General features: G+C 46.6%; 1 protein-coding gene across 2 annotated transcripts in view; it reads left to right on the top strand.

Moving 5' to 3' along the window:
- Positions 1-27,527, top strand: part of MARCHF5 (membrane associated ring-CH-type finger 5) — a 77,076-nt gene that overhangs the window by 42,971 nt on the left and 6,578 nt on the right. Inside the window, exon 6 of one of the 2 annotated variants that reach the window (XM_006273251.4) lies at positions 941-3,673. The exons of the other annotated variant lie outside the window; for it this stretch is intronic. Within the exon in view, the coding sequence (XP_006273313.1) occupies positions 941-1,057 (117 nt within the window). The 3' untranslated portion in view covers positions 1,058-3,673. Of the gene's footprint in view, positions 1-940; positions 3,674-27,527 lie in introns of those variants that run through there. 2 annotated transcript variants of the gene reach the window in all.

The raw sequence follows: 27,527 nt of genomic DNA, 5'->3' as shown, positions 1-27,527 counted from the left end.
TTACTCTTGCTAACCTGCAGTTCCATACTGCTAACTACCTTACTTATGATTAGGTATGATTGTAGAAGTTGAGTACCTGGCATCTTTTACTGACAAGCTGCCTTTAATTTCACAAGTATTCATACCCTGCCTTGTCCTTTCACATGCACATGATCAAGGCTTCCTGGAAATCTCATGGGCTATTTCTTCCCCTAGCTGAAAGATCAGATGTTACCGTGATTTCCACCCATAACTGCCTAATTAAATGGTGGACTGTATTAGTATACTGTAAATCACTCAGGTGGACTGGCCAGTGGTGATCAAAGTTTGCTCCACCACAGCCCAAGCAATCTTCTCTATAGAATATCTTTGATCTCGTATATTTACAAGCCAGCTACCCTCTCATCCAATCCTTTACCAAGCACTGCACATCACTGATTCTGGCTTTGGTAAATCTGTCCTAGTCAAGTATGACTAGAGCTCCCACACCTTCTACCAGGTCCTGCTTTGGAGTCACCCTGAGTGGAATATGTATATGAACAAGCAATCAAAGGAGACAGAGTCACTAAAATTCCTTGAGATTGATTGATTGTTCACATATCCACATTCTACATCCTGCCCCCTTTCTCCTGCTGCGAGTGCCAAGGACTCTTGCATTCTACAGATGAAAGAAAACAGGACTAGGAAGAGACATTGCCCTTCATACTCTTAGAATGAGAGGAGGCAGGGCATGTGTGTGTTGTGCAGGTACTGCTAGGGCAAAGAAGGCTCCATGCTCAACTATTTGAGACGTGTAGTCACAATAATGTTCATATGGACAACATTATCTCAGAGAACTCTAGGAACTGGTAAGTAACTTGTGCAATCAAAATAAATTGTTTTTTACAATAAGTGTAGAAGAAAACATGATAAATCATAATATTGAAAAACTAGTTTTTCAAAATATTTCTTTCTATTTCAGGGTGGGATTGCTTTTGTTGCTATAAAAGGAGCTTTTAAAGTTTACTTCAAACAGCAGCAATACTTGCGCCAAGCTCACCGCAAAATTTTAAATTACCCTGAGCAAGAAGGAGCATAAAGCTGTGATCTCCAGATGTTGTACAATCTCATCTACCAGATGCTCTCTTGTTGTATTCATTCCATCGTTATTGCACAGTAGTGGAGAATTGTGATAAGTTGCTGCGCCTATTTTTTTTCTTCAAATATAATAAAGCACTTTCTTTTGACAGAGTAAATCCTTTCAGAAATCACTGAATCCAAGAATGTGATTTATTTTCATTATTTTTGTGCATTTCTTTTATGATAGGCAAGCATCTGAATCATCTTCTTCACACCACTATGCTGAACTTGAAAAAAAAAAATCAGTAAAAGCCCCAAACAAAACTAAAGTATGAGATACAATGTGCAGTTTCTTAATGTATTAACTGTATCTACATACTGTGTATTACAGTCTTTGCACAATATTTTCATACACAGGCCATTCAGTTCAGCCTAAGGACAACATGAAAGGAATCTCCTAAAGCAGTGGAGCTCAACCTTTTAGTGGCAGAGCTGGTACTTGTGGGCTAACATGCCTCTCCAGTAGAAGGTGGGGGGGGGAAGAGAACGAGGAGGAAGGTGGCTGCCTGCCATAGGAAAGGAGAGAGGGAGAGCGCAAGCGGCATGGCATGGCATGGCACAGCACAGGGCAGGGAAGGGGATATGCAGGGCCAAACTTTGCCATTGATCCTCTGTACTGTGAGCCAGATCCAGTAACTTTGGGGGTTGGATCCAGCCTGCAGGCCATAGGTTAAGCACCACTGTTCGAAAGGAATTTTGCTTGAACCTTATTGCTAAGGAAAATTATTTGGACTTCATTCAGTAAGGATTCCCTGGGTCATAGCTGAAGTTACAAATTAGATGTGAAATAAAAAGTCTCTAAAATATTTTCATTAATTGGATAGCTAAGCAGAAGATTAATTGTTTTCTAAAGGGTCCACATAGCCAACTTTGCCACCTAAAGTACTAGGTGTGAAAATGAGCATGGCTTTTGATTAATTTTGTTATTGTTGGTAGTGCCTAGTATTGCTCTCTTGCACTCCTTTCCTTCCTATACAATAACTAGTATTGTATAGTATTAGCTCCATGTATTACTAGAAAAATTATTTACCTGGAAAGTGAGTTTCAATCACTTATTTTTGTAATTAGTTAAAATGTTAGAAAAGCTGTTTAGTTCCCCCTTTTCAGGTCACTTTAATTATGCAGTTATCTCTTCCAGTAGAAAATGCCAGAAAATTGAAAAACAACATTGGACATCAGGGAAGCATCTTGGCTCTCTAGTCTGACAAAAAAACCCAAAAAAAACTAAATGATAAATCTTATCTGTAATAAAGTAAAGTAATTGCTTGCAGCCACAAAGTGTACTCTTTTTTAAGTTTCCACTGGCCTATTAGAGAGAAACACTGGCATTTAACTCTGATTACTCCACTTTATTCATAAATCCACATTTTTCAATGGATACTATTACATTAAGTGGTAATTTTGACAGACAAAATGTAGCCATTTAATATCCATAGAAGACTTATTCTGGATTTAGTTATTACAATTCTTGATGCATAACAATTGAATGATTAAGTTCTGCTTCTTAAAGTTGTCATTATCTATTATTTCTATGTTCACAATAGTATGTCAAATGCATGAAGGTAAAAGTTTCCTTTAGTGAAAGTATTGGTAAGTAAATGTTGCTTTTCACTAGAAATGAAGCAACTATAAAGTGGACTTCATATTTGATTGCAATAATGTATGTTAGTGACACTCAAAATATGGTACCTTTTCTATAGAATATTACCTTAAATATTGAGATGTAATATTTTAGAAATGTATAAAAAGTGTATATAATACCCAATTGGTATTCCAGGACTACAGTTAATGAAAATTATATGTGCATAACTGATGCTTTCAGATTCTTGATATAATTGAAAAAATACTATAATCTTTCAAGTCTGCTGATTACATTGGTCTTAGAGTAGGCTGACTTTTTATATACATTTACATACACAGCAGCAGCCTCTGAAAGGTGCTGTTTTTCTGTAAGATAGTCTTGAAACAGTATAATACGTTTCTTACAGAATTCCTCAGTGCAGAGAGAGTTTTTCAGTGGTCTTCATTGTATATATTTCCAACCACTTTATTACTGTTTTTTAAAGTCTCATGCAAAATCCAACAATGCAAATAAGTGGTTTTGTTCCATGTGGAAGCTAATTGTCTTCTATGAAAAACTGAAGCTGTTGTACATTATATGGTTACAAATACTGGAAAGTTTATAAAAATGATTTAGACTGAATGGCAGAGAGCTGTTATGTTTGGTTACCATGTTGTAAAATCTTGGCTTTAGTATTGAGAATCATAATCAGACATTGAATTAGGTTAAATAAATATTTTTACATTCTTTAGTGTATTTTGTCCATTGAACAAATAGTGCCAAAGCCTACAAAAGAATTAGAGACAAAAAGTAGTGTACTCCTAATTTTTTTAAATGCATGTCCCATGGTTTTTATGAGTTTTTTAAGTTAAACTTTTTTGGGACAGAAAGTTATTTTAAAGATCTAAGTGTTAAGGCACCATTTACTTAAAGTTTGTGGTTAACTTTATTCACTTTGTGTTTTCTCCCACTATCATGATCAATAAATGATGCAGGAAAGTGCATTGTCTGAAATACGTCTGTGAATCTTTATAAAACCACAGCACAGCTATTACTGCAATCTGAATGATTTAAGATAACACTAGTCTGAGTTGGGATTGGGAGGTATGGGTCTCTGGACAGGTAGTGCAATATGTACATAGAAAACCTGTTACTAGATTCCTTCTCATTAAAAGGGATAGTGAAATAGTACTTTATCACTGTAGGTGTGTCTACATGAGACATTACTGCGCATTTATTTAGCTGTTTTATATTAGCAAGGACTAAAATGTGCAGTAACTCCAATTACTGCACAGTAGCCTAATAATACTGTGCAGTAGCATATTAGCACTGTCTGTGCTGTGATGCACTACTGCACAGTATTATTTGGCTATTGTGCAGTCAGCATCTCATGCAGATGCACTCACTTTCTCCAGCTTAGCTTCTATTTTGCCCACTGTCACATACAGATAGTGCTTTGCAAACAGAATTAGAACAGATTTCATTTGCATCTAAAGTTCTATAGTTAGAGGATCCCAGTCTCCTTTCTTTGTTCCTAGTCTGGGTTTGATGAAGAGATACGATGCTTATCTAACTTGATTTTTGAGCAATGGAATGTGTGCGTGGGGGAGGTAAGTGTGATGAATGAGCATGCACACATACCTCTAACTTGAAGGCACATCTCAAAAGGTAACAGTCTTAAGTATCACAGTATTATTCAGCCATGTAGCCATTTCATCCTTATTTAAGCCTCCCCAGGACAAAGTGTGTAAGCATACATTTATATGCTGTCCAGAACCTGGATACTATTTTGAGTTATAGCTTCATTGAAACCTTTGAATGTCCCTATCCCCTATGTTCAAGCTATTCAGAAGGGACTAAGAGAAGCCTTAGTTCCCTAAAGCTGCAGGTTCCTGGAATGCATTTTCACTTTAAATTTAACCTTCTTTGGTAGTGCTTTTTACCCCAGGGGGAAATGTACCTTTAGGATTTGAACTGTGACTGTAGAGTGCTTAAACTGATACATGGGTAAGAAGGAAGGGACACAAGTATTCTGGCCACAATGAAGGTCCTAATGTGTCTAGTGCAAAATGCATTAATCAAATACCTTTCTGGTTCCTTTGTTAAAAATTCATATTTTTACCCACAAGCTATCAGACATACAGATTTGTGTGTTCTTTCTGACAGTTAGCCTTTGTCTCTGTTAAAAATAGAGAACCAAGCAGTTCCACAGATGCAACTAATTGACAAGTTATCGCTGCACTATTGTCTTACCTACAGCCTGTTTACAGGCTCTTGCATTGTAGCCACTATGATAATTTATAGAAAGCTAATAAAGCTTAGTTTAGCAAACTTGGTTTGTTGCACAAAAGCCCTTGATATATAGATGTATAGAATTAACGCATTAATCATGAGAGAGAGAGAGAGAGAGAGAGAGAGAGGCGTTGTCTGTCTGTCCGTAACGGTCTCAGAGCACTGATTTGTTGTCTCGGCAGCCACTCACAATGCTTACTGAAACAACCAGTCAGTGCTCTGTGTGCGTGCGCACACGTGCATGCACGTGTGTGCGTGCGCACAGCTGTAGGGGGTGGCTGATATGGGCCCAGATGCATGGGGGGGGCCAGATGTGAAGCAGGGGTAGGTGGTAGTGGCCACCCACTGCCCTGTGCTGGGGGGAGAGGGAGGTGGTGGGTGGTGACAATGGTCACTGTGTGCAAGCTTCCCCCACTCCCTTCCCCTGCTCCTGGGAGGCGGTGGCTGTTGGTCCGCAGTGTTTTGTCATTGACGGGAAATTCACTAGTTATATTAATAACGTGCTGGAAAGGTAGTGGGCAGCTGGATTAAAGGTTAGCCAAGCTAAAAGGTGTCCAACTTGGTTCATTTGGTTTTATTAAACATTAACTGTTGGGTAAGAGTAGTACAAATAAACAAACAAAACGGGGACCATAAACAGAACAATGTAAGATTATACTTTACACTTTTACTCTTTGCTGATGACTGAAGTCTTGAACCCCTAGTATGACAGTCCGGCTATCTCACGGGTGCCCTCAGCTGCTGGGAGACTTTGTTCTGCTGGCCAGGCCCTGGAGGGATCTAGCACTAACTTTCACAGAAACCAACCATTCGATGCGCACAGCAGCTTGGATCAGTGCAGCAGCATAGACTTAGACCTCGGAGCTTAGAGCTTGCAGGCTCTCACCTCTCACCATTCAGACACACATGCATGCACGTGCGCCAAGAGATCAAGCATATCCGATCAAGCACTGCTGACTCAAGCACACCCCACAGCAACTTCTGCGTTGTTATATCAGTGGGCACTTGGTAACTCATTACTTCATCATTCTCCAATCATGTACAGAATTTCCAATCTCCTTGGTGACAGGACCTACCACTCATTCAAACTGTCACAATCTTTCACTCAACAGTTGTCATCTCTCATTACCTCAGGCCTGTCACCTCACACATCTGTCAATCATACTACCTTTCCTGCCAAAAATTGCCACTGCATATGCACACTCGCAGGGAAAGTAGTTTAGGAGTCAAAAGTTCACTCCTGGGCCTTTCCAAACCAGGCCTTAGCTGCGCAGCCTTGACAGTGGATTTGTCAGGACAACAGAACAGAGGAAAAGAATGAAAGCCAAAGCTGGAAGCCCCAGGTTATGTGGAAACAGTAAAACTGGTCAGAGCTGCTGCGATGGAGCTATTTTGCATTAGCTATGTTGCCAGAGCTTCCAGTAATAAATCTCAGATCAACATGTAGACTTCTTCACAATAATATTTTCAATAATCTTTCTGATGGTAGTAGGAGGAGAAAAAAAAATTGTTTTCAAGATGCTAAACAGTTAGGAATTTTCACTTCTAAAAAGGTGGCTCATCAACACCTTGGTCACAATCAGTCATTTTGACTGAAGTTTCTGCATGATGAGCCAGAAGGCTGAAGGGAACCAATGGCAAGGGCATTATGTGATGGAGCGGTTCATATGCTGCAATTTAGGTGTACCATTCTCAGTTATAAGGGATGTTAAAGCCAATAGCCTTGTAAAGTTACTCCTATTTGTTTGGCTCTGTGTTGTAACACCATGAAATCTGTCCTACAAAATTGTCAGTCTTTGATTTGCTTTTGAGAGGCAAGGTTTTAAAAACTGCAGTTTTACTTTACTGAAACTATATTAATTATTTGAGCAAAAATGCTGCCACAGGAATTTCAGAACAACTGCACTGATCCTATTACAGCAAGGGTGGGCAAAATACAGCCTGTGGGCCAGATCCAGCCCATGGTGGGTCTTTGTCTGGCCTCCAGCAGGTTCCTCAGTCTTGCCTGGCCCAGGCACCATCCAGCTGTGGTATGTCCTGCCACCCCGGGCACGCAACAGGGCTGGGGCAGCTCCATAGCTGGACTGCCTTTCTAGGCAGCCCAGGCAGCGGCAGCTCCTTCAGGCTGCCAACACTGGCCCAAGCCCCACAATACCAGAGGAGACTTGCATTGCATAACTGACCCTGTGCATCCTGTGCCAGCTCTGGGCTTGCCTGCCCAGGCTTGCAGCGGCAGCACGAGACAGAAGTTGCTCAGCGCGGGGTAAAAGCAGTCCCTTGCCACTGTTGGTGCTTCCTGGTGTAGCTGCCTGGAGTCCACTCTGGGCTTCCTGCGTCTATACCATTGCACTGCCAGCCCAGAGGCAGTGGTGATGAGCAGATGCAGGGCAGCCCAGTCTGGCCTCTGGGCAGCTATGCCAGGAAGCACCAGCAGCGGTGAGAGGGAGGGGCCACTTTTAACCTACAGTGAGCAGCAGCTTTTGTCTTGTGCTGCCACTGTTGAACCTTGGTGGATGAGCCCAGAGGAGGTGTGGGGTGCACAGGGTTGCAGCTGTGCAACACGGGTCCCTGCTGGTACCAGGGGGCTAGGGCAGCGATGGCGGCAGCCGGAAGGCACTGCCACCTGGGCTCCCTAGAAAGACGATCCAGCTGCAGAGCTGTCCTAGCCCTGCTGCATGCCCAGGGGCAGCAGGATGTGCCAGGGGCAGTGCGAAGTAGGCCGGGTCCAGGCTGCGCCCAGGTTCTGGCTCATCTGTTCTGACAGGTGATTCTGGAGCGGGCGCAGGTTTCAGGGCTGTTGTGGCCCGAAGGCAGGAGCTTGGGGGCACGCATGCACACTGTACCATACCCACAAATCCTCCCCTGCAAACTCCACAACCACACCCTCCCCCACACACAATCCCACACACGCACCCGTACACCTCGGGGGGGGGAGGGGAGAGGAGCCCAGTGCACTTCTACACTCACACTCAACACCCCACCACACACCCCATACCACCCCGCACAAACACACCCCAACCACCTATTCCCACCCACCCACATCTCCATGCCCCATGTACACACACCTACAGACCCCCACAAACCTCATACCCACCCTTACCCCCCACCCCTCCACAATATATGAGTAAGACTTCATTTTGAGCTATTATGCAATCACTTCTATATACACAAGAAAACATACACAAATCAGGACAAAAATCTTAAAAAAAAAAAAAAAATGATGCTATTGTCCATAGGTGATGCGTAGGGGGTTATGTGGGGGTGGGGTGCTAAAAGAAGTGCCGACAGCATTTCCGGGTTTGCCACCGGCACTTCTGGGGTCAGCAGTTGCCTGTTGGGGGACCACCCCCCCCAGTCAGCCATCTGCTGTTGGTTCCCCCCCAGACTCAGGAGGCACCAGTTGCCCATGCTATTATCAGTGTTTGATTTTTAGTAGAAGTATGAAACAATGAAATCACTTGACCTGAGACGACAAGGTTCCAGGGTGAGATCATGCGATAAGGGCAGATGAAGCCTGCTGTGGAGGCAACCATCTTGGGGAAAGGGAGAGCCGTGAGAGATGCCCAGAGGCTGAGGGAGAGCTGGGGCCCGGTGTCCTGTCCTCACAGCTGCCAGAGCCTAGGAAAGCGCAGGCTGTGCTGCGGGCTGGGGGGTTGGGAAGCCCAGCGCAGCACTTTGCTTGCTCCCTTTCCCCTGGGAGCCCTGCCTGGACAAGCACCCAGCCCTTCTGGAGACCCCCAGCGAGGAGGACCTTCCTCCAGGCCCTGTGTGGCATGAGGTGCACCAGGGGGAGGGGGAGCGGGGAGGTTGATCCAGCTCCCCGTGAGCTCTGGGCGAGGAGCGGAGCTGGGGGATGTAGCCCCCTCACACAGGGCAGGGCCCCTGTGAGGAAGAGTTAAAACCCGAGGGAGGGGGCGAACTTTGACCACCTGGCGAGCTGGGGGGTGTGGTGTGGGCAGGGGATTGCCAGAGTCTCCAGCCCAGACCCTACTCCCTGTGTGTGAGGGGACAAGGGTCTGGGCAGGGTAAGCCAGCTTACAGGGATTTCGGAGGGGCACCCGCCTGCAGCACAGCCACCCCTGGGGCACATCTCGTGAGACCCTCACAGCAAGGACCCGCCCACGGTTCCCGCAGGAGGGGCATGGAAGCAGCTCCACCTTCCTGGGCATCTGGTCCAGGCTACACCGTGTACATAGATCATTGAGGCCATCATCGTGTACAACATTATTCACTGAGAATGTGAATAAGTTTCTGACATTTTATCAGTTGTGTGTTAATTAGCTCTTTTTCTTTAACCCTTGTAAATAAAGTGCACATAGTTGTGAATTGTGTGGTGTCTAATCGAAGGTCCGGGGACACTAGGTGCCTTCCTGTGAGGGAACCTCCCTCACTCCAGGAGAGCGGGGGGCTCCAGGCTGTGGGCACCTCCAGGGATCCAGAGTTGGGTTGTGACTTCGTGGGTAGTCCTGCAGCCAGGGTTACGTATACAATTTGTTTTTTTTCTGCTTAAAGGATGGCAAACCCCCTTCCCAAAAGGAAAACTTCTGGGGGCAAGGGGAGGGACTTTCAGTGGCAAAGGTCAGGGGTTAGAGGGCAGGACTTCTGGTCCCAAGATGGTGACCAGGGGAGTAGGGCACCTACCTATCAAGGGGCAGGGCTACCCATGCGGCCCTCGACAGCTTGCCAAAACTCATTAAGTGGCCCTCCAGCTGAAATAATTGCAGAGTGCTATAGGGCTACCATACGTGAGGAACTACTCTCTGAGCCAGGTATACAAGATCAATCTGAAAATGCTGGTTTGTAAAGACATGGCAGCCTTTCTCTAACTGTAGCTACTAGAGCAGTGGTTCTCAACCTTTTTACTCAAGACACCCCTTCAAAAATGCTAGCTTTTACTACTAATTTGTGTTTATATTATGGAAGAACTGCTCTTTTATTTTTCTATTGCAAATACCTCAGAAAGACCATACTAGGTCAGACTATTTTTGACATGATGGATTCTTATTTGAAATTTCTGGGATTATCTTGTGAACCCTTTTCACCCTTAGCAGGGATAACATTGCATGCCTCTTCACAACACCCTTGAAAGAATCTGAAGCCCTCCTAGGGTGCCGCACCGCCCTGGCTGAGAATCACTGTACTAGAATTGTGGGGAAACAGTGTTACACCCTCTAGAAAACGTATTTACTTGGAGGGAAGAGGAAATTACCCACTGTAAGTATGAGTGAATCAAAAGTTTGTGTAAAGTGTCTTTCCACAAATGTGGTAAGGGTTGTTTTTTTTTTTAAATCCAATTTTCAGTCAATCCTTATACAGGATGCTCGTCCAGCATTACTGACTACATTCATTTTTCACAAAACTCTGAATCTGTTCCGTTACAATATTTAGTGAGACAACCCTTCTACCCAGTATTACATTTCATCTGGGATGGTATTTGAACTAATTGCATACTATAGCAGTTCTGTAACTAAATACTGCTATAGTCTGCTCCTGTCCTTGATTAAAATTAGAAGGAAGAATAGGGGCATCGATGTAGCATGAATGGCTTGTGAAAAGAGAAGATACATTGATGAAACAGAGCACTGAGACGCGCCCCTATTGTTTCACTCAGTTGCAGAGTTATTCTTCTCTGCTCTTCTTGCCATTTATCCTAGCTGAAGGAGGTCCAGGAAGCCAGTCAGCATTGCTTTTCAATTGGCTGGCTGCATAGCATTCTGACAATAATTTCTTTGCCTTTGACATTCTCTGCTCCTGCCTGTACAAGAAGCAAGTGCTTGTCACTAGTCAACAAGCCAGATTTTGATAATAGCGGTACAGAGCACTTGACAGCAGAATAGAGTCCAGTCCTCAGAAGAACAGAAGGGTCTTATTTCAATCTCTTTGGGGGAAAAATAGGCAATAACACTAATAAAAAATGGCCAGAGAAATGCTGTAGAAGTGTGAGGAAGAGAGTCACGGCCAGTGAAACAAGTAAGCAGAAAGAGAGAAAGAAGCAGAGTCATGTAATCAATCTTTGCTATTACTAAGAGAACTACTTAAAATCTTAAACACACACATTCCGTTTTGTAAATTAGCATGTCTACCTTGCTATTTTAATTTTATTTGCTTATTTTAACAACAGGCAGTGTTCTTATTCCTGCCTGTAAGGGTCCTTTTCTCTTCCTGATATCTTCTATTGATAAATATTATCAAGAATATCCCTCTGCGTGGTAAAAGTAGTCACTTCCCTGAAACAGGAGTATTTAACTTCCGTTACATACCAAACAACAAGAACACAAGTTAGCTAAACTAAGGGAAGTCTAGCAATTTGATTTTGCCATCCCCCTGTATAGATGATCTTATGAAGTTACACAAGGGATTTTTTAATCCAGAGTAGTGCTCTGTTTAAAGTTTAATTGTGTTATGAAGAAAAAGTATCAAAATATTTGTGGCATACCTGTCAAGAAGGTTGGTTACTAATGAATTAGCCTGGAAAATGGAGAAGGCCACAGATGGAGAGATAACATGGAGGAAAGGATTGAAACTGGAGATAAAGCTTTCCATTATCACCATGAAGTTACACAATACATTATGAGCAGCCAGTGTGCTAGAGGCAATATCTCTTATTAGACCAACTAGACAGTTACAAAAATATTTTTTCTTTATTTGCAAGATATCATCTCTAGCACACTGACTGCTTGTATTCTTAGACCAAAACTTTATCCTAAAACAATACATATCGATCATAGTAGTATTCCAGGCTCCTTACTGTCATAATGGCTGCTGAATTGGCAACATCTGGCATGCAAAGCCATTTTGTTTGGCATGCCACAACTGGCTCAGGCTCTGGGCAGCTGCTGCTGGCCACAAGCTTGGGTCGCTCACAGCAGGTGGCCAGGAGGCTGCACGCCCTGCTGCAAGCAGCCTGGGCTCTGGCAGGCAACAAATGGCCAGAGCTCTGGCAAGATGTGGCAGGCAGCAGAGAGGTTGCAAACAGCTGCACACACCACCTAAGGCAAAGAAGAGGCCGGGGCAGTGCAACCCTGGCTGTTCCACCACTGTCCACCCAGAGAAGCACATGTAGCTGCTGCCAGCAATGAGTTGGGCCGGAGCTCAGACAACCACAGTGCAGCTGTTTGGAGCCTCTCGGCTGCCTGCTGCAAGCCAGGTTCCATGGAGGGTGGTAGGGGCCTGTCCAGAGCCCAGGTCAATTGTGGCAGGTGGCTGGGAGGCTGCTAGCTGCTGCACTGAGGTCTGCAGTGCCTCTGCTCAGCTCATTGCTGGCAGGGGAGGGGGTTGAGCTGCCTGGCAGTGCACTCTGAGGTGCATGTGCAGTTGCCTTTGGCCATGGAACAGGGCCGGGTTCTGGACTCCGGTGTAGCTGTTTCCAGCTTGTCCACTGCCTGCTATGAGACCAGGCTCCATGGCCAGTGGCAGCTGCACATGCACCTCGGGGCGCACAGCAGGGAAAGGCCCGGGGCAGTGCAATCTCAGCCCCTACCCCACTGTCTGCCCTGAGGTATCCATGGACCTGCCGCCAGCAACAAGGATTGTTGTCCTTACAGCTCCGTGCCCCCCCCCCCCCCACCTTTCTGCCCCTGGCATGCCAAGTCAAGACATAGGTTGAGGTTACAGTGGTTTTGGCACCCCAGCCAAAAACCTTGCTGACCCCTGATATAGACAACATTTTACCTAAATTCAGTAAGTTAAAGCTCATCCTCGTAGGAAACTTGCCCTCAGTACCAAAATAACTACATTGTATAACTCACATTTGCTTACAGAGTCTGGTTTCCTGTCTTGTCTTTGATGAACACAAACATTTGTGGCATCTGTATCTTAATAGTAGAAAAAATGTCAAAATAAATAATTTTATATAACAAACAGGACACCCTCAGAAGTCTGTAATGTGGTCAGCGTCTAGAGTCCTATTGCAGGATAATTACCTCCTCCTGAAGCTCTCTCAGAAACAAATTAACCATGTTTTAAAATCCTCTGTACATAATTAGAATTAATTCCTTTTGACAGCTGCATAAACATAACCTGTAGAAGAGAGTCAGAAACTAAAGTTCCTTTTCTTACATCTGCCTATTCAATGAGAAAGTGTATGTAATACAGGAGGGAAGGTCCACACACTGGAATTCTTCCATCCTTAAGCTCTGAAATGTAGTTTGCACAGCTCGAAGGATGCAATTTCTTCTATCCATGCTGTAGACACCTTGTGTAATTTAAAAGCAAGACTCATGACACAGCAGGTTCCAGAAGAAAAGCTATACAATGTCTGCTGCTTTCAGCCAATAGCAGTTCTGCTCCATTCCAAGAAGAAAAGCGTGAATCAAAGGAGAAATAGGATGAAGACAAATATTATCTCAACTTATACTGTGCACAAAAGAGTCCTTTACAATACTAGCTTAAAACAAAAACACAAGCTTAAAACAAAAAGTTTAGTCATTGATTCAACTATGAGAAAATAGTAACTGTTGAGCACCAAGGAGTCCATTTCAGATGCATAGACTGATTTCTTCAACATCAGAAGTTTCCCAAATGAGTGTCTAAACTGATGCACCAACAGCAGTCTGCCACACAAAAAGAAAATGATCCTACAAAAAAATACTGCTGGCTACTTTTTAACTTCAAATTCATTAAGGATGTGAACAATTAAATGATTAAATGCTTAACCAATAAGCCCAGTGATAACTGGTTATAGTTGACCAGTTACCGTTTAGCATGGGGAGGGTTGAGGTCCAGCAGGGAAGGTGGGGGAAAGGAAGCTGCGTGGTGCCCCAGCAGGAACCAGAAGGTGGCAGGACAGGTGGGAGGAGAAGGGGAGAGGGAACTAGTACCTACAGATAGGCTCTGCGGCCCCTGGTGCAGCCACTTGTAGCCTCCCCGCTGCCTGCCACAAGCAGCCCAGGTTCCAGGTAGGCCCCTGCCAGCCACCATGGAGCCTGGATTGCTTGTGGCAGGCAGTGGGGAGACCGCAAGTGGCTGCACCAGGCTCTGCAGAGCCTAGTTATTAGGTACTAGTCCCTGCTCCTCCTTCCTTTCCCCTCTACTCTGCTGTCCACAGAGGAAAGCAGCTGAGCTCCCTCTCTGAGCCAGGTGGAGGTTGACCAACCTGACGGTGGGTGTGGTTGGACCCAGAAAAATATTACGCAAACAGGCCGGGGACGAGAGGGTTACGGGGCCTTGTTCCTCCTCCTGTCTCTCCCTCTGTTGACAGAAAACACCAAGGAGGCGGTATAACAAATAAATGCTTTACTCACACTTTCGTATAGGTGGTTTCCTTTACAGCAGTTTCAAGAATAAACTCGCTGTTAACTCCAGAGCTCTAATTCGGTCGTGATGGGGGCGTCCGGGGGGAAGGGATTTTGTGGACACAGGACCTCCGGTGAGGGTGATCAGGCCTCTCCGATATGGCGTGGGTCCCCGCTTTTTGGTGTGCGCGCTTTTCCTTTTAAACGGACTGCATCCGCCCACCCCCTGCCAATCAGCCCGGGACCACTGATCTCGCGGCTATCAGGCCGCGCCCACTACTTCCCCCACGCCACGAGCACAACTTGCTCTCATGCTTGGTGTTTGGTCACCTTTTTTTCTTTTCTTTATCACATGCCCCCTTGACCAAATGCCAGGCTCAAACATAGCGAGTAAGTGGGTATATACAAAATTGAAACATACAAAATACAACAACCCAAACATATAACAATGACTATTGGTAAACACAAGGCAACAATAGGAGTTAACAAGTGTATCAACCAGGATGACATGTCTCATCCTATCCAACTAAAAATGTCGGCTAACCATCCTTTCCTGATTCCGGCAATTTTATTGGTGTCTGCGGTAACCTGCTTCATGCTGTGGAGTTGCTCCTCCAATGGAATAGCAACATTGGGTATGCTAATACAACAGCATTCCTTAGACAGGTTAAGAAACTGACAAATGCTTCCCTGGTGTAACAATATTGCGTCGAGGGCTAAGCGGTTTTGCATGGTCATATGTGATGGAGCTTGTAGTTGTTGGTTCAATAACCGTAGGGATGTTTCGGCACTATTGGCTAGAATCTCAACTTGTTTAGCAATAGCGACTCTCGCCTTACCTATCCCTATTCCCCATGCAAAATAACCTTCAAGCGCCCACGCCAAATGTTGGCTGAATCGCTCGCCCCGTGTCAGCTTACTCCACACCGGAACGTGTCGCTTATGGCGACGGAGTATGGCCGGGCTATTCGGGTGGGCTTTATTAACACTTAAAGGAGGGCAGAGCATTACTGTGCTCAAAAAACATTGGACACCTGTTAGGGTAGCTGGGAGGTTAGTATAAAGCTGTCCGTCCAAGCAGGCCCATAGCATCCCTATGGGGGCTGGCGTATTGATCAGTGCACAGCTTTGGTCTTTCCATCTGATTAAAGCTACCTCACGAGGGAGATGGACTGTGTTTGTGGGCACGTCATAACCATGGCACCACTGACTAAGTCGGGCTGCGATTAAGATGGGGTAAAAGTATGAGTGCCAGTCTTGGGCATCCGATATGTTGATGGCCAGCGACTCGCTCCAAGAAACCAGAGATCGGGTCCACCGAAGGACAGATGGAACCGGGCCAGACTCATCTCGTGCCCTCGTTTTGCTTGGGCCTGGTGGAAAAGCTAAGTACCATGTTGGCGTGATGGCTGTGGGGTTCCAGGTTAACGAATTATCATCCCTGGACCACTTTATTCCTTTTGGGTTAATCCCCCACGGTATTTCTGAACACGCAATGTTATAGAAGAGCCGAACGGGGGCAGGTGGAAACATAGCCTCCGATCTGCAGACAGAGTGGTTCATCAAGTTACGTGGCCAGGAATACCGGTAATACAGGTAGTCCTCACTTAACGACCTACCTGTTTAATGACCGCTCGGACTTACGACCAGCTCTCCGAGCAGTCGTTACTCCGAGCAGGTAGGTCGTCAAGTGGAAATGGCGTGCCGCAGGTTCAGCACGGCGGGGCGGACAGCTCCCGCGCTCGCAGCCCGGAGTGGGCTTTCCTTGCTGGGGCCGGGGCCGGGGCCGGGGCAGCCCTCAGGCTCCAGTGTGTGGAGCAGGGGGGTGGGTGGAGCTGTATGTGGGAAATGGGGTGGGAGGGGAGGAAGCAGAAGCAGTCCCTTGCAGGCTGAAACTGACAGCCTACAAGGGAAAAGCCGCAGGTTCAGCACGGCGGGGTGGACAGCTCCTGTGCTCGCGGCCTGGGCGGGGCGGGGCGCGGCGCACGGAGCAGGCTTTCCTCGCCGGTGCTCCTCGCTTACCGACCAATTCACTTAACGACCTAGTCGTGGGAACGGAACGGAATGGAACTCGGTCGGTAAGTGAGGACTACCCGTAGATGGTGTGTTGGCGCTGGGAATATATAAAAGAATGTTGAGCTATCGTAATATTGTGGTTCGGATCGGTGCTTCGGGCTTTAAACCACTTACTAACATTAAGAGGGTATACATACGGGGTTAACACTGGGTCGTCAACAGAAAGAGGCAGGCATAAACATGCGATGAGTCCTGTCTTTCCACTATCTCCCGTGATGTTTGCCCAGAGTGATAAAAGGGACAAAACCGAGTTAGAGGTTGCGAAGTCAGGTCCATTCACCGAAGAACTCGTCGGGAACAGCAGGAATAGGGTGACTACCCCGCTCGTGACATACAAGCAGGCAGCCATCGCTGCATTTACTTGGATGTGCTGCGGTTTGGTGCTCGGTGGATCTCATGATTGAGCAGCTGTAGATTGCCACTTCATCACTGCCAGGCCTGCAAGGAAACAAAACAGACGAACAGACAAACAAAGAAAAGGGGTGCCATGATCGCACAAAGTGGGTGCCAGGATACTGCGCGGGTTCGCAGATGACTTCCTTGTGCACTCGCGGATGTGGTTGACGAGGGTGTGGAATGGTGACTCAGACTAATTCGTCTGGGGTGAGCTTCGGCTTCCATGGTTGGGGCTTTTGAAGCGCTGGTTCATTCCAGGGGGGCTTGTCTTTATATGAGGTGTTGTGTTGGTAGCAGCATTGACTTGGGTACGCCGTAGGATGTGGTTCCATCCCACGGCAGACTTTTACCATGGAATCCATCAAGGCCTGTAACCATGGCATCTGGCTTAGCAAGTTTTCAGCCGGCTGACCGGCCAGTGGCCTGAGGAGAAGCCCGAAAGTCACGGCCTCTCTTCCCCCGTAAACCTCTACACATGCCTCAATACTGTCCAGGGTGGTTGGAACATCCCCAGGGTGACCGAGATGACGATGGGGCCATGGCGCATTGCTCTGCGCCTGTGTCAGTCCCAACGGGTGTACCCTTGGGTTCCAGGACACGTAGGATACTCCGATGATGGCCAGCAGCAGCTGCTCTGTGGACGGGTTCGACGGTCGTCCATTATGCCACGCATGAGATTTGTGGCACACTTGACCTGCAATGAGAGCTGGGAGCGGGATGGGCCAGTAGGCGTTGCCCATTACCACGTTTAAGTCGGTGGTGTGCCCCCCACTCCATGAGGCTTAACGAGTTAGGAAGCTAGCCTCTTCCAAGTCTAGCAGGTCTGATCCAAATTCTACTACTAGGCACCCTAGCCACATAGCTAAGGTTTCACCAGGTTTCACTTTTGATCCTCTGTACAACTCCTGCATTTCTTCCTGGGTGCAGGTGCAGTATGTGGTGGTGGCACGAGTTGCACCCTGTGCATCAGTAACTTGCTTGACCAGTGCTATCGGGTGAACCGCGGCCGGGAAAGGGTTAAACATGTCGGGCGGGAGCACTGGATACATCTTTCCTCCCTCATGGGGGGGCGGGTTTTCTTTCTCCGTCACTCCGAAGGGCGGGCTGTCTCTTGGCGTGACTCCAGGGGGCGGGGCCATGGGCGGTGACGCTGCCGGCCCGCATCCCGGGGGGATTTTCGCGCCCTTTTCACTTTCCCCAGCGCCATGTTCTGGCAGCTGCGCCATGCGGCCGGCGCCATTTTCGAGTGTTGTCTCGGAGCCCCCTGCCACCTGCTCCAGTGAATCCACACTCGCCGTTTGCAATTGCATTTCTAGGTTCGGGTTTTCTCTCAATAACCCCACTACTGTTACCTCCGCGGCCATATTGGGTGGTCGGTATATGATCGCGGGACTAGTGAGGAGACACCCCAAGGCTGCCGGGGTGAGGCCAGCCACAACCCACTCTTTGAGTGGACCCCCATTGTTTTCGGTCGGGCGGATAGAGACATGGCCCCCGATCCTCCCATCTTGCTGGGCCTGATGGTATGCCACGTGGGCCCATAAATCATCGGCATTCGTGGTTGGAGGTCTATAGTGGTTCCGCCACGGGCAATGCCGGACTAATTGGTCGAGGTACTCCTCGTTTTCCCTTTGCCCCTGAGATCCTGTTCGTGACGCCATGGCCATCCTGACGGTGGGTGGTTGGACCCAGAAAAATATTACGTGAACAGGCCAGGGATGAAAGGGTTATGGGGCCTTGTTCCTCCTTCTCCTGTCTCTTCCTCCGTCAACAGAAAACACCAAGGAGGCGGTATAACAAATAAATGCTTTACTCACACTTTCGTATAGGTGGTTTCCTTTACAGCAGTTTCAAGAATAAACTCGCTGTTAACTCCAGAGCTCTAATTCGGTCGTGATGGGGGCGTCCGGGGGGAAGGGATTTTGTGGACACAGGACCTCCGGTGAGGGTGATCAGGCCTCTCCGATATGGCGTGGGTCCCCGCTTTTTGGTGTGCGCGCTTTTCCTTTTAAACGGGCTGCATCCGCCCGCCCCCTGCCAATCAGCCCAGGACCGCCGATCTCACGGCTATCAGGCCGCGCCCACTACTTCCCCCACGCCACGAGCACAACTTGCTGTCATGCTTGGCGTTTGGTCACCTTTTTTTTCTTTCCTTTATCACAGAGGTAAGGGGGTGTGGGGCAGCTCCTATGGGCCTGCAGCTCAGCCCCACGGTGTGCCCCGCTCACCTGCCTAGGCCCCAAGAGGACCTGCCCATCCACCTGGCTTGTCATGAGGTATGGCCCTGGGGAGCTGAGGTCCTGTGAGGGCCGCTGAGTTTCTGCTGCAACTCAGGGGGGTGGAGACGAGCCACTGGTACTGGGCTAGACAGAGGCACCCCGCAGGTTGGGCCAGAGAAGCCCCATATGGGCCAAGCTGGGGGTTGCCATCCCAATTAATTTAACCATTGTAATTACAACCAGTTACATGGATATTTTTAAATTGGTATTTACATCCCTAGAATCCATGATTACTGTGAAACTGCTACACATGGAAGCAGCCCTTCCTCAGCTAGAAACTATGTGCTAACAATAAGGATGGAGCTGAATATTATCTGATCTACTAAATGAGCTGCATATATATTTATTTTAGTGTATTTATATGTTTTTATATTTATTTTTAAGCACATATTCTTATAATAAGCAGCTGTTGCTTTAGTGCTGCTTTGCTTTGATGATGAACATCAACATTTTACAAGGCTCTGAAATCAAACTATGGACAGATAGTCATGGACCACTCCCATTGGAGCTGGGTCAATAATGGCATCTCCAGAATCAAGACACAGCTGATACAAGGTGCAACACTAGAAAACATATGGCAGATAGAAAATTTTCTTTCACCAGTCAGCCCTCCCGCTAGTAGAATGATGGGAGCACTAGTCTAGAAGAGATCCTGATGTTTCAATCACCACATGGACTGCTCTTGCTGAAAGCAGGTTTAATTTCCACAGTGGTTAAAATGCTGGTAGCTACCAGTACCTTGTTTTTACCAGCTCTCCAACTACAGCTATCACCAACAAGATTCTGGCTTCTTTAGGAGGAGCTGACTAGCGAATTTGGATCTCAATTTGAGATCTCCAGATTACCTGCAAAAGTTGCAGGTTTCAGATGTGGAGTTCCAGTTTAATCCTTGCATTACATTGAACTGTCCCCTCTATGGCTGTTCAGTGGGGAATGGACTAGCTGACTCTACCAACTGCAGTTTCTCAATACAATTTAGGTTACCTGGGGTCTGTCACTAATGTATTCAGCTGCTAAACAGAACATTCCCAGTTCAAACCTGGAGAAAAAACTAAGTCTGTTTTCTTAACCACCACTGAACCCAGCATAAGTCATTACTACTTGTGCTGAGCTGATGAGGTTCTAACCCTGAGTTAGGAAAAATCCCAAGGTTTTTCTTACTAGGACAAAGGACAGAATAAATATATGCTGAAGGGTTAATCTTCCCTTTTCTTTCTTTCTGTTTTTTTAGCTCTTTCTAAGATAAGACATAGCAGTTTGATTTTGGATCAGAACTTTTCATTTTAAGATCCTAATTGATAATTTATTCTGTATAAATATTAAGAACTACTTATGTTTGGCCTGCAAAGCCAACATTTGTTTTTTATGAAGGGCCTGCCACCATGAATTTGGTGAATAAATTAAAAATACTTTATTCTATCCAATGAATGCTTGGGTGATTTTTTAGAGAGAATTTAACCTATTTTACCAACTGATTTGCCATCTTGATGACAGATGTTTTCAGCTTAACGGCAGCATCTATAAAAGTCAAAGTTGCAAGAATTATTTGTCTGATTTGTAAGAAATGGAACCCTTGTTCTCTTATAATATGCTACAGACAAGTATTGAGTAATAGAGAGTATGTCTATCTTAATAAACAAAGGTTAATATTTCATAGTGATTCATGCTAGAATAAGTCTCTCAATGCTGTATTGTATGACTAATTCCAGACTAATAATGTGACATCTTGTTTAAGTAAAGAGACCCAGTAAAACCACAGCATGCTATATAATAGGTAAGAGAAGAACAGTACATAAACAAGAAACCTGAAGTCAAACTATTCGATGTAAAATGTGGGACTTCAGAGCAGGCTGGGGCTTGCCTGCTAAGGAATCAGAAGATGTGATACTTGTTCTCCTTCCATGTACATATACACTGTTAATTTGTACTTTCATGCATACCTTACACCACCAAATAAGACACATCTGGAACACAGAATGCAGAGAAAAAGATATTTCCAGAGTCAAGGCCCAGAACTGGCTTCTTCAAGAAGACACTGTGCTTCAAGATGGCTGCTAGCCAGCAACCAGCAGGGGTGCAGTGCAGTGCAGTGTTAACCCTTTCACAGTTGCTCTCAAATTGGAAGCAGTTTTTGGTTGCTTCCAATTTGAAAGCAGCTGTGAAAGGGTTAATACTGGCTGCACCCCTCCTGCTTGTTGGCAGAGAGAGAGAAGCTAGCAGCCATCTTGAAGCACAGTGCCTTTGTGCTTTTATTCTTTCATGCTTCCATTCTGGCAAAGAAAATCAGCTTTCCTGTATAAGAAATGCGCCCCAATTTTGGAGGGCTAATTTTTGGGAAAGGGGTGCATGTTTTTCAAGCAAATATGGTACATGACTAGTAAACATCTCCTTTTATTTCCCCAAGCCTACAGCCATTCCTATCCCCATAATACAGGTACTGTGAGTTGTGATCCAGGTAAATAATAAATGTAGAGAACAATTATGCAGCATCAGCAAGACAGAAATGTTTGTCAACTAAAATTTGAAGTGCAAGAAAAAAAGAAACACTGAGGATTTTTGATTTAGAGAGCTTCTATTTACGAGACCAAATTCAAAAGTGAATCTAAGATAGAGGGAACTGGAGCAATACCTTTTGGTCCTCTCAGTGTGCGGGCAACTTTACAGTAGGTTCCTATAAACTCCCTGAGACTTGTAACTTACATACCAGTAAGTGGATGTACCTTTCCCTATACCTCACCTCTTTACATGGCCCACTGATTTTAATAAAGTGTACAGTAATCTGACTATTTTCCTAATAAATAATGATGGCACTTGCATGCAGAGATTAGAAGAAAAGATGAGTTTAGCAAGAAAGGTATAATTTTAAATGCAGTTTAGTATAGACAATCCTAAATTTAACTTCTATCTTCTGGCTCATTAACATACAGACTCCAACATTTTAGACTTCCTTGTATGATGATAGGTAGGTCTAAGAGGATAAAAGCTTAAAAAGCAATAATAACTCATCAACTTTGAATTGTGCTTATAGGGCACGCCCACATGGTATTCATATTTGGTTCCCTGTGGACAACTAGCAGCAGCTCACTTTTCCTACTGCTAATGGTCCCTGGGGAACACCTGTGCCATGCGCACTCTGGCACACGGCAAGTTACCCTGGGTGGGGTAGGGGAGGCTCAGGCCAGCACTAGACTGGCCTAGCAGCCTTATCTGGGGCCCTCGGGGCCTCCCAGGGCTACAGCTGCATTGCTCCTGCCACACGAAGCCTGCCTGGCGGTTGAGCATGGCTCCTGCCAGCCAGGCTCTGGCTGTGGGTGGTGCACGCTGCCACTGCATGTGCCGCTCCATTTCCCCCCCACCCCACTGTGGATAACCAGGGGTCAAAAAAACATTCAGCACGGAGAAAAGATGAACATGAATGTGGCGCCACAGCCATATATTTCTTCTGCCAAGAACTATAAAATAAAAAGGTGACATAAGAAAAGACAAAAGGGAATTTAACAAAATGTCATAATTAATTCAAGCACATTGTAAATCACCAAGCACAATGTTATTCAATTACAGCAAATAGGAATTTAAATAATTCAAAATGTTTCAAATCACAGTGCAATTATTCAATTGAAAGCTCAAGAGTTCAAGTCAGTCAGAGGGTGACTTTATAATACACAAGACTTCTCTCTCAAACTAAGAATGTGTTACTTTTGCAATGTACTCTTCAGAACTGGAAGCCTAAAAAAGAACAATTTATTTATCCATCATATTGATGCCTCTCTTGCCAGAGTATCATTTATGCCTGATTCCCCAAACCCAAAGTAGCATCCTAAGTGATATAGATGAGCTGAATTAAGTTCTTAAATAAGAGTCAGAAAGGTCATCAGCTCATTGCATGATTGATTTAAGATAATTACAAGCAGGAGTCAGGATAAAAAGAAATAAATCAATCAATGGTCAAGCAAGAAAGCCCTACCTCCTTATCTGGCACAGTCAGAGATCCTTCAATCAGATGGCATTGTATTTACAATGACATTAAGCTAGTTAGAGGAACCTCTGCCTTTTGTAATGTATAATATATTCACTTATCTGTGAATGAAAAAATTACCAGGGATCCAGGTTTTCTGTTCACTGTGGAAAAATGCAGTAAAACCTGGATTTTCTCCTTTAAAGGAGAAAAATGCAGGTTGAGGTGCGTTTCCCCTTGCAGGTTGGCAGAGTTCCAGCCTGCAAGGGGCTGTGGGGAGCTGGAGGAGAGCGGTTAGGCAGGGGGCGCAATGTGCATGTGTGCATGTAAACATGCACATGGGTGCCAGGCAGCCTGGAAAGCAGCTTCTGCAGATAAGTCTGAGCAGTTGGGGTGGGGGTAGAATTGAGTTTCTCATAGGTGGCATGTGGGGCTTGGGACCTGGGGCCATGTACAGCCACAGGGCCCAGGCAAGAAGTGGGACAGGATGTGGGTGGCTTGTCTAAGGTGCAGGGGGCCTGGCTCCCCCCCCCCCCGCACACACTCCTGGGGTGGGCATGGGGGGCAAATGCCCTCCAGATTTGTGTGCGAGGCAGGGGCAGATGTGGGCTGCCTGCTGCGGGCTTGGGCTCCCTGCTCTGCTTCTCTGCCACTGGGGCCTCCACAGCCCAGTGACTGGGACCTGGTGCGACAGGGCAGAATGGGGCTGGGTGGGGAAGGTCAGTGCGGCTGTTGCAAGCCCCATGCTGCCATGGTGAGGCACCCCCTGCCTACCCAGCAGCACTGGGCATGATAGTGTGGGGTTGTGCCCTCTGCTACTGCTGTCAGATGGGCAGGGGTACCTTGCCATGTCAGCATGGGGCTCATGGCAGCTGTTGCAGCCCCAGCATGGAGCACAGCACAGAACCTGGCTCCTCCTCCCCAACAGGTGGCAGGGTGGGAGCAGCACCTGTGGTGGAGGTGGATGCAAGCTGCCTGCTGTGGGCTTGAGCTCCCTGCCCTACTGCCCTGCCCTTGGGACCTCTGCAGCCCAGCAGGTGGGACCCGGTGCAGCAGGGCAAAATGGGGCTGGGTGGTGAAGCCCTGTGCTGCCATGGTTAAGTGCCCCCTGCCTGCCCAGCAGCACTGGGCATGGCAGCGTGGGGTTGTGCTCTACCCTGCTGCCATGACCCAGCCACTGCTCCCTTCAGGCTACCTCCTGAGGTCCCTTCCAACTGTAATTTTCTATGATTTGACCCATTTGACTCTTATCCTACAGCAGGAAGTTCATTTTTTAAACAAATGGAGACAATTCACACAATTTCACTGGTTTTTCATGATTGAGAGGAAGCGGGGAGGGTGCTCAGTGTTTTTGTGCTGTTGTCAATGCATTTTCTTGCCCAGCATCCATTCTGAATGCTCAACTGCTTAGTGAATCCTACCACACACCGTGCAAGGAATCTGGATGCAAGAGAAGCCAGAGAAAACTGGTGGCACCGAACATGAAGCAAGCAAATATGCAGAATATTGTCTAATCTGTGTATATACATTAACATGATCTAGGAGAATTTTCCCAGGTGTGTTCTGGAAAAAAAAAGCTTACCCAGAGACACCTGAACAAACATTTGAATCCTGAACTCCTGAAGAGAAGAAAGCTTGCAGTGCTGACACTGCACAGCTGGGGAGGGAGGGCTGTGAAGATATGTCTGTATCCTTTGCAGGCTCCCTTAGTCTGCCTGGAGACAGAAGGCAGCAGTGGACAGAATAGCCATGACAGACCGACACAGACTGGTCAGGGTCAACCTATGTCTCTCTGCAGAACAATGTCAGGTTGGGAAAGAGGCATGCTCTGGTCCCTGCTGGAGCAGTGAAGTCCAGTAAGCAGGGAGGAAGCAAAGCACCCCAGGATGCTAGACAACTGTGCTGTAGCTTCTCTCATTAAACAATGTGTCCTTATTCTTCCAGGAGAAACTCCCAGGGTTTTTCTTAGGTTATTTTTCTCTTGGAGCAGCTGTTTTGGCTCTGGTTGAAAAATCCTGAACATCTGTACGCTCATGGTTTCTCCTGGTAGAGCAGCAACTCTCCCAGGATAAAGTGAATGTCTGTACATGACCTAAGAACAACTAAAGAAATCCAGGGGACTGCAAGCTTCCAGTCATAAGGGAGCAGAGGCAAGGAACTAGAGGTTGTGGAAGGGAAAGGACTCCTGCATAAAGAGGCTGTTGCAGTTGGCAGCATATAATGGTTTGGATGGAATATACTACTCCTTAACTGTCAGCCAGTATCTGTAAAACACAGGGGTCATGTCTCCTATCCTCCTTTAGTGGTGGGGCCACTTGGAAGATAAATTATTATTGCTTTTTTGCTTAAACAGTGGAGGCCTAAGGGTGGGTTTAAGGTCCAAAACCTGCTAACAGCCCACCTGGGCATCCCTGATGTCACATTTTGGGTCTGGTAGGAGGCTGGGGTCCCTGAAAACAGCCATCCTGGATCATGACATAATGCAGTCACTAAAGGATCAATTTAAGGGTGTGCAGGTAGCCTCAGGTCTGTCATGCTCAAGGTCTGAGTTCTTGAGTAGGTGTCTCTCAGAATAAATCCCCCAACTGAGGGACTGCCCACAGCAACGCTTTTTTCTAGCCAAGGGTTTTGTCTATAACAGGCAGGCAGGTGCCCTGCACTACTGTTTGATGTGGCCACTCCCAAGATACAGGCATCAGGACACCAACTGAAAACCTTCCCCATCTGAAACCATCGAAACAGTGCCAGGCTTGTGCGGCCCATCCTTACACTCAAGGAGGCTGCACAGGGCATCTCTGAGCCTGGGGCAGGGAATGTGCCTCCTGCCCCCAAGTCTCACTACATCCTTCCATCCTGATAGGCTCTTCCCAGCTAGCTTGGCTCAATGGCCCCCAGCCCAGGTGGCAGCCTCAGGCCCACAGGGGAACCACCACTAGCAGCATAGTGCCAAGGCGCAGCTCTGCGCCGGCTGGGGCCGCCCCAGCCCCCAAGGCACTGCAGGCTCTGCAGGGCGGTGCTGCAGAGGCTGCTTCCACAGTGCTTGACTGGGCCACTACAGTGCAAAGGCAGGGGTGGGCTCTACATCCCCACCTTGGCCCACCCACCTGCTGCTGCATCGACAGCCTCAATGCAACATGAGCACCTCACCTATCCTGGCCTAAGCCTTGCCTACCCTGGCATGTAGCTCCATCGCCTTCTCTTTCCCCACCTCAGTGAAAGGCCCCTCCCCACCGCAGGCATGTGAGGGAGCTGAAACCCGGGGCTGCAGTTATTCACTACCAAACCACGTTCCCTGGTACAGCAGCCTCCACTCAGCTTTTTGCATCCGAGCCTGGAGCTCAATTGAGGCTACCACCTGCCCAGAGCTGTCACGCGGCTCCTCCTACCCTGTGGGTCCCTGGCACAGGCCAGGGTGGTCCATGGTCCAGACTGTACCAACATACTGGGAAACAGGGCTGCCCTGCATCCCACTGATGGTGAAGCGGCTTGTGCAGCCAGAGGCTGATGGCCACACAGTGGGGAAGGGAGGGATGGGGAGTGGGAAACTCACTTTTAAGCATGTCTGTGTGGGGCCTGGGATGAAGCTGCATCAGGGCAAGGGCTGAAAGGTCAGGCCTGGGCACAAAAGTAGCCCAGAGGTGGCTTTGGTCTGTGCTCAACTGAGCTCCGTGTACCAACTTCATGGGGAGCAGGAGTGGGGGAAGTAACTGCTGCAGGACCAAGCTGCCTGCTCAGTAATGGTTGGGACTAGATGGTCTCCACAGGCTCTGGGTCTCTGTCACATGGAAATTGCAAAGAACATGAATCTGGCAAGGAAGCACAGTAGAGCCCTTGAACTCTCCTGGTTCAGCAGGAGGTAGTGTCTGAAATCGGGTCGCCTGGAGAAACGAGGAGAGGCAATGAAAGGAGGTCCCACAACTGTCTAGTTCATGTGAATGGAGCAAATGAAACAATTAGCTCCCCCATCCTATGGGTTGTTTAATATCAAAAGGGTAATTTTTAGCTCAGGCTGGTGGAACAGGGGAAATTATTTCCAGAAACCATAAAAAGGGAAATGATTATTTTAAATTAGAGGTGGGTCAAGCCCACATTTGTTGCCCTAGAGCCGCAAATGACCAAGAACACAGGGACACACTATTAGAAGGGGAAGCTTTACGCAAGGTGGAACTGTTTTCCTTCAGACAATAGCATAAATAGTTTTATCAGTTGTGGGATTCGGTATTTCTGATGTCAAAAACACACATACAACAGAAAATGAGATGTCAAGGTGTGTACAGAAAAAATAGCTTAAAAAAGGATTTCACTCTCTAAGAAGGGACAAATAGTTATGTTTACAAGTTTTGAACAGATTCACCTAGTACAAGCTCCACACATATGTAAAACTGGAAGTAACTTGAAGTACTTTTGCATGGAAGTATTCAATAACTTTATTTTGTACTAAAGAAATTAGAATATTAAGGACAACTGGATATGTAAAGAAAGAATTAATACTATTTCCTTTTAAATTTTTTGAAGGATCGGTTTGGGACAGACAACATAATAAACCGTGAAAAAAACTGTGCAATAAAATAATGACATTTTTGCAGATACTGTTTTGTGACTGTGAAGTAATTTATTTTTCCCAGACAATCATGTAA

The sequence above is a fragment of the Alligator mississippiensis genome, chromosome 6 (assembly GCF_030867095.1).
Source record: "Alligator mississippiensis isolate rAllMis1 chromosome 6, rAllMis1, whole genome shotgun sequence".
Taxonomy (NCBI): Eukaryota; Metazoa; Chordata; order Crocodylia; family Alligatoridae; genus Alligator; species Alligator mississippiensis.
Note: the sequence above shows the minus strand (reverse complement) of the source record. Positions and strands in the feature narration are given on the sequence as shown.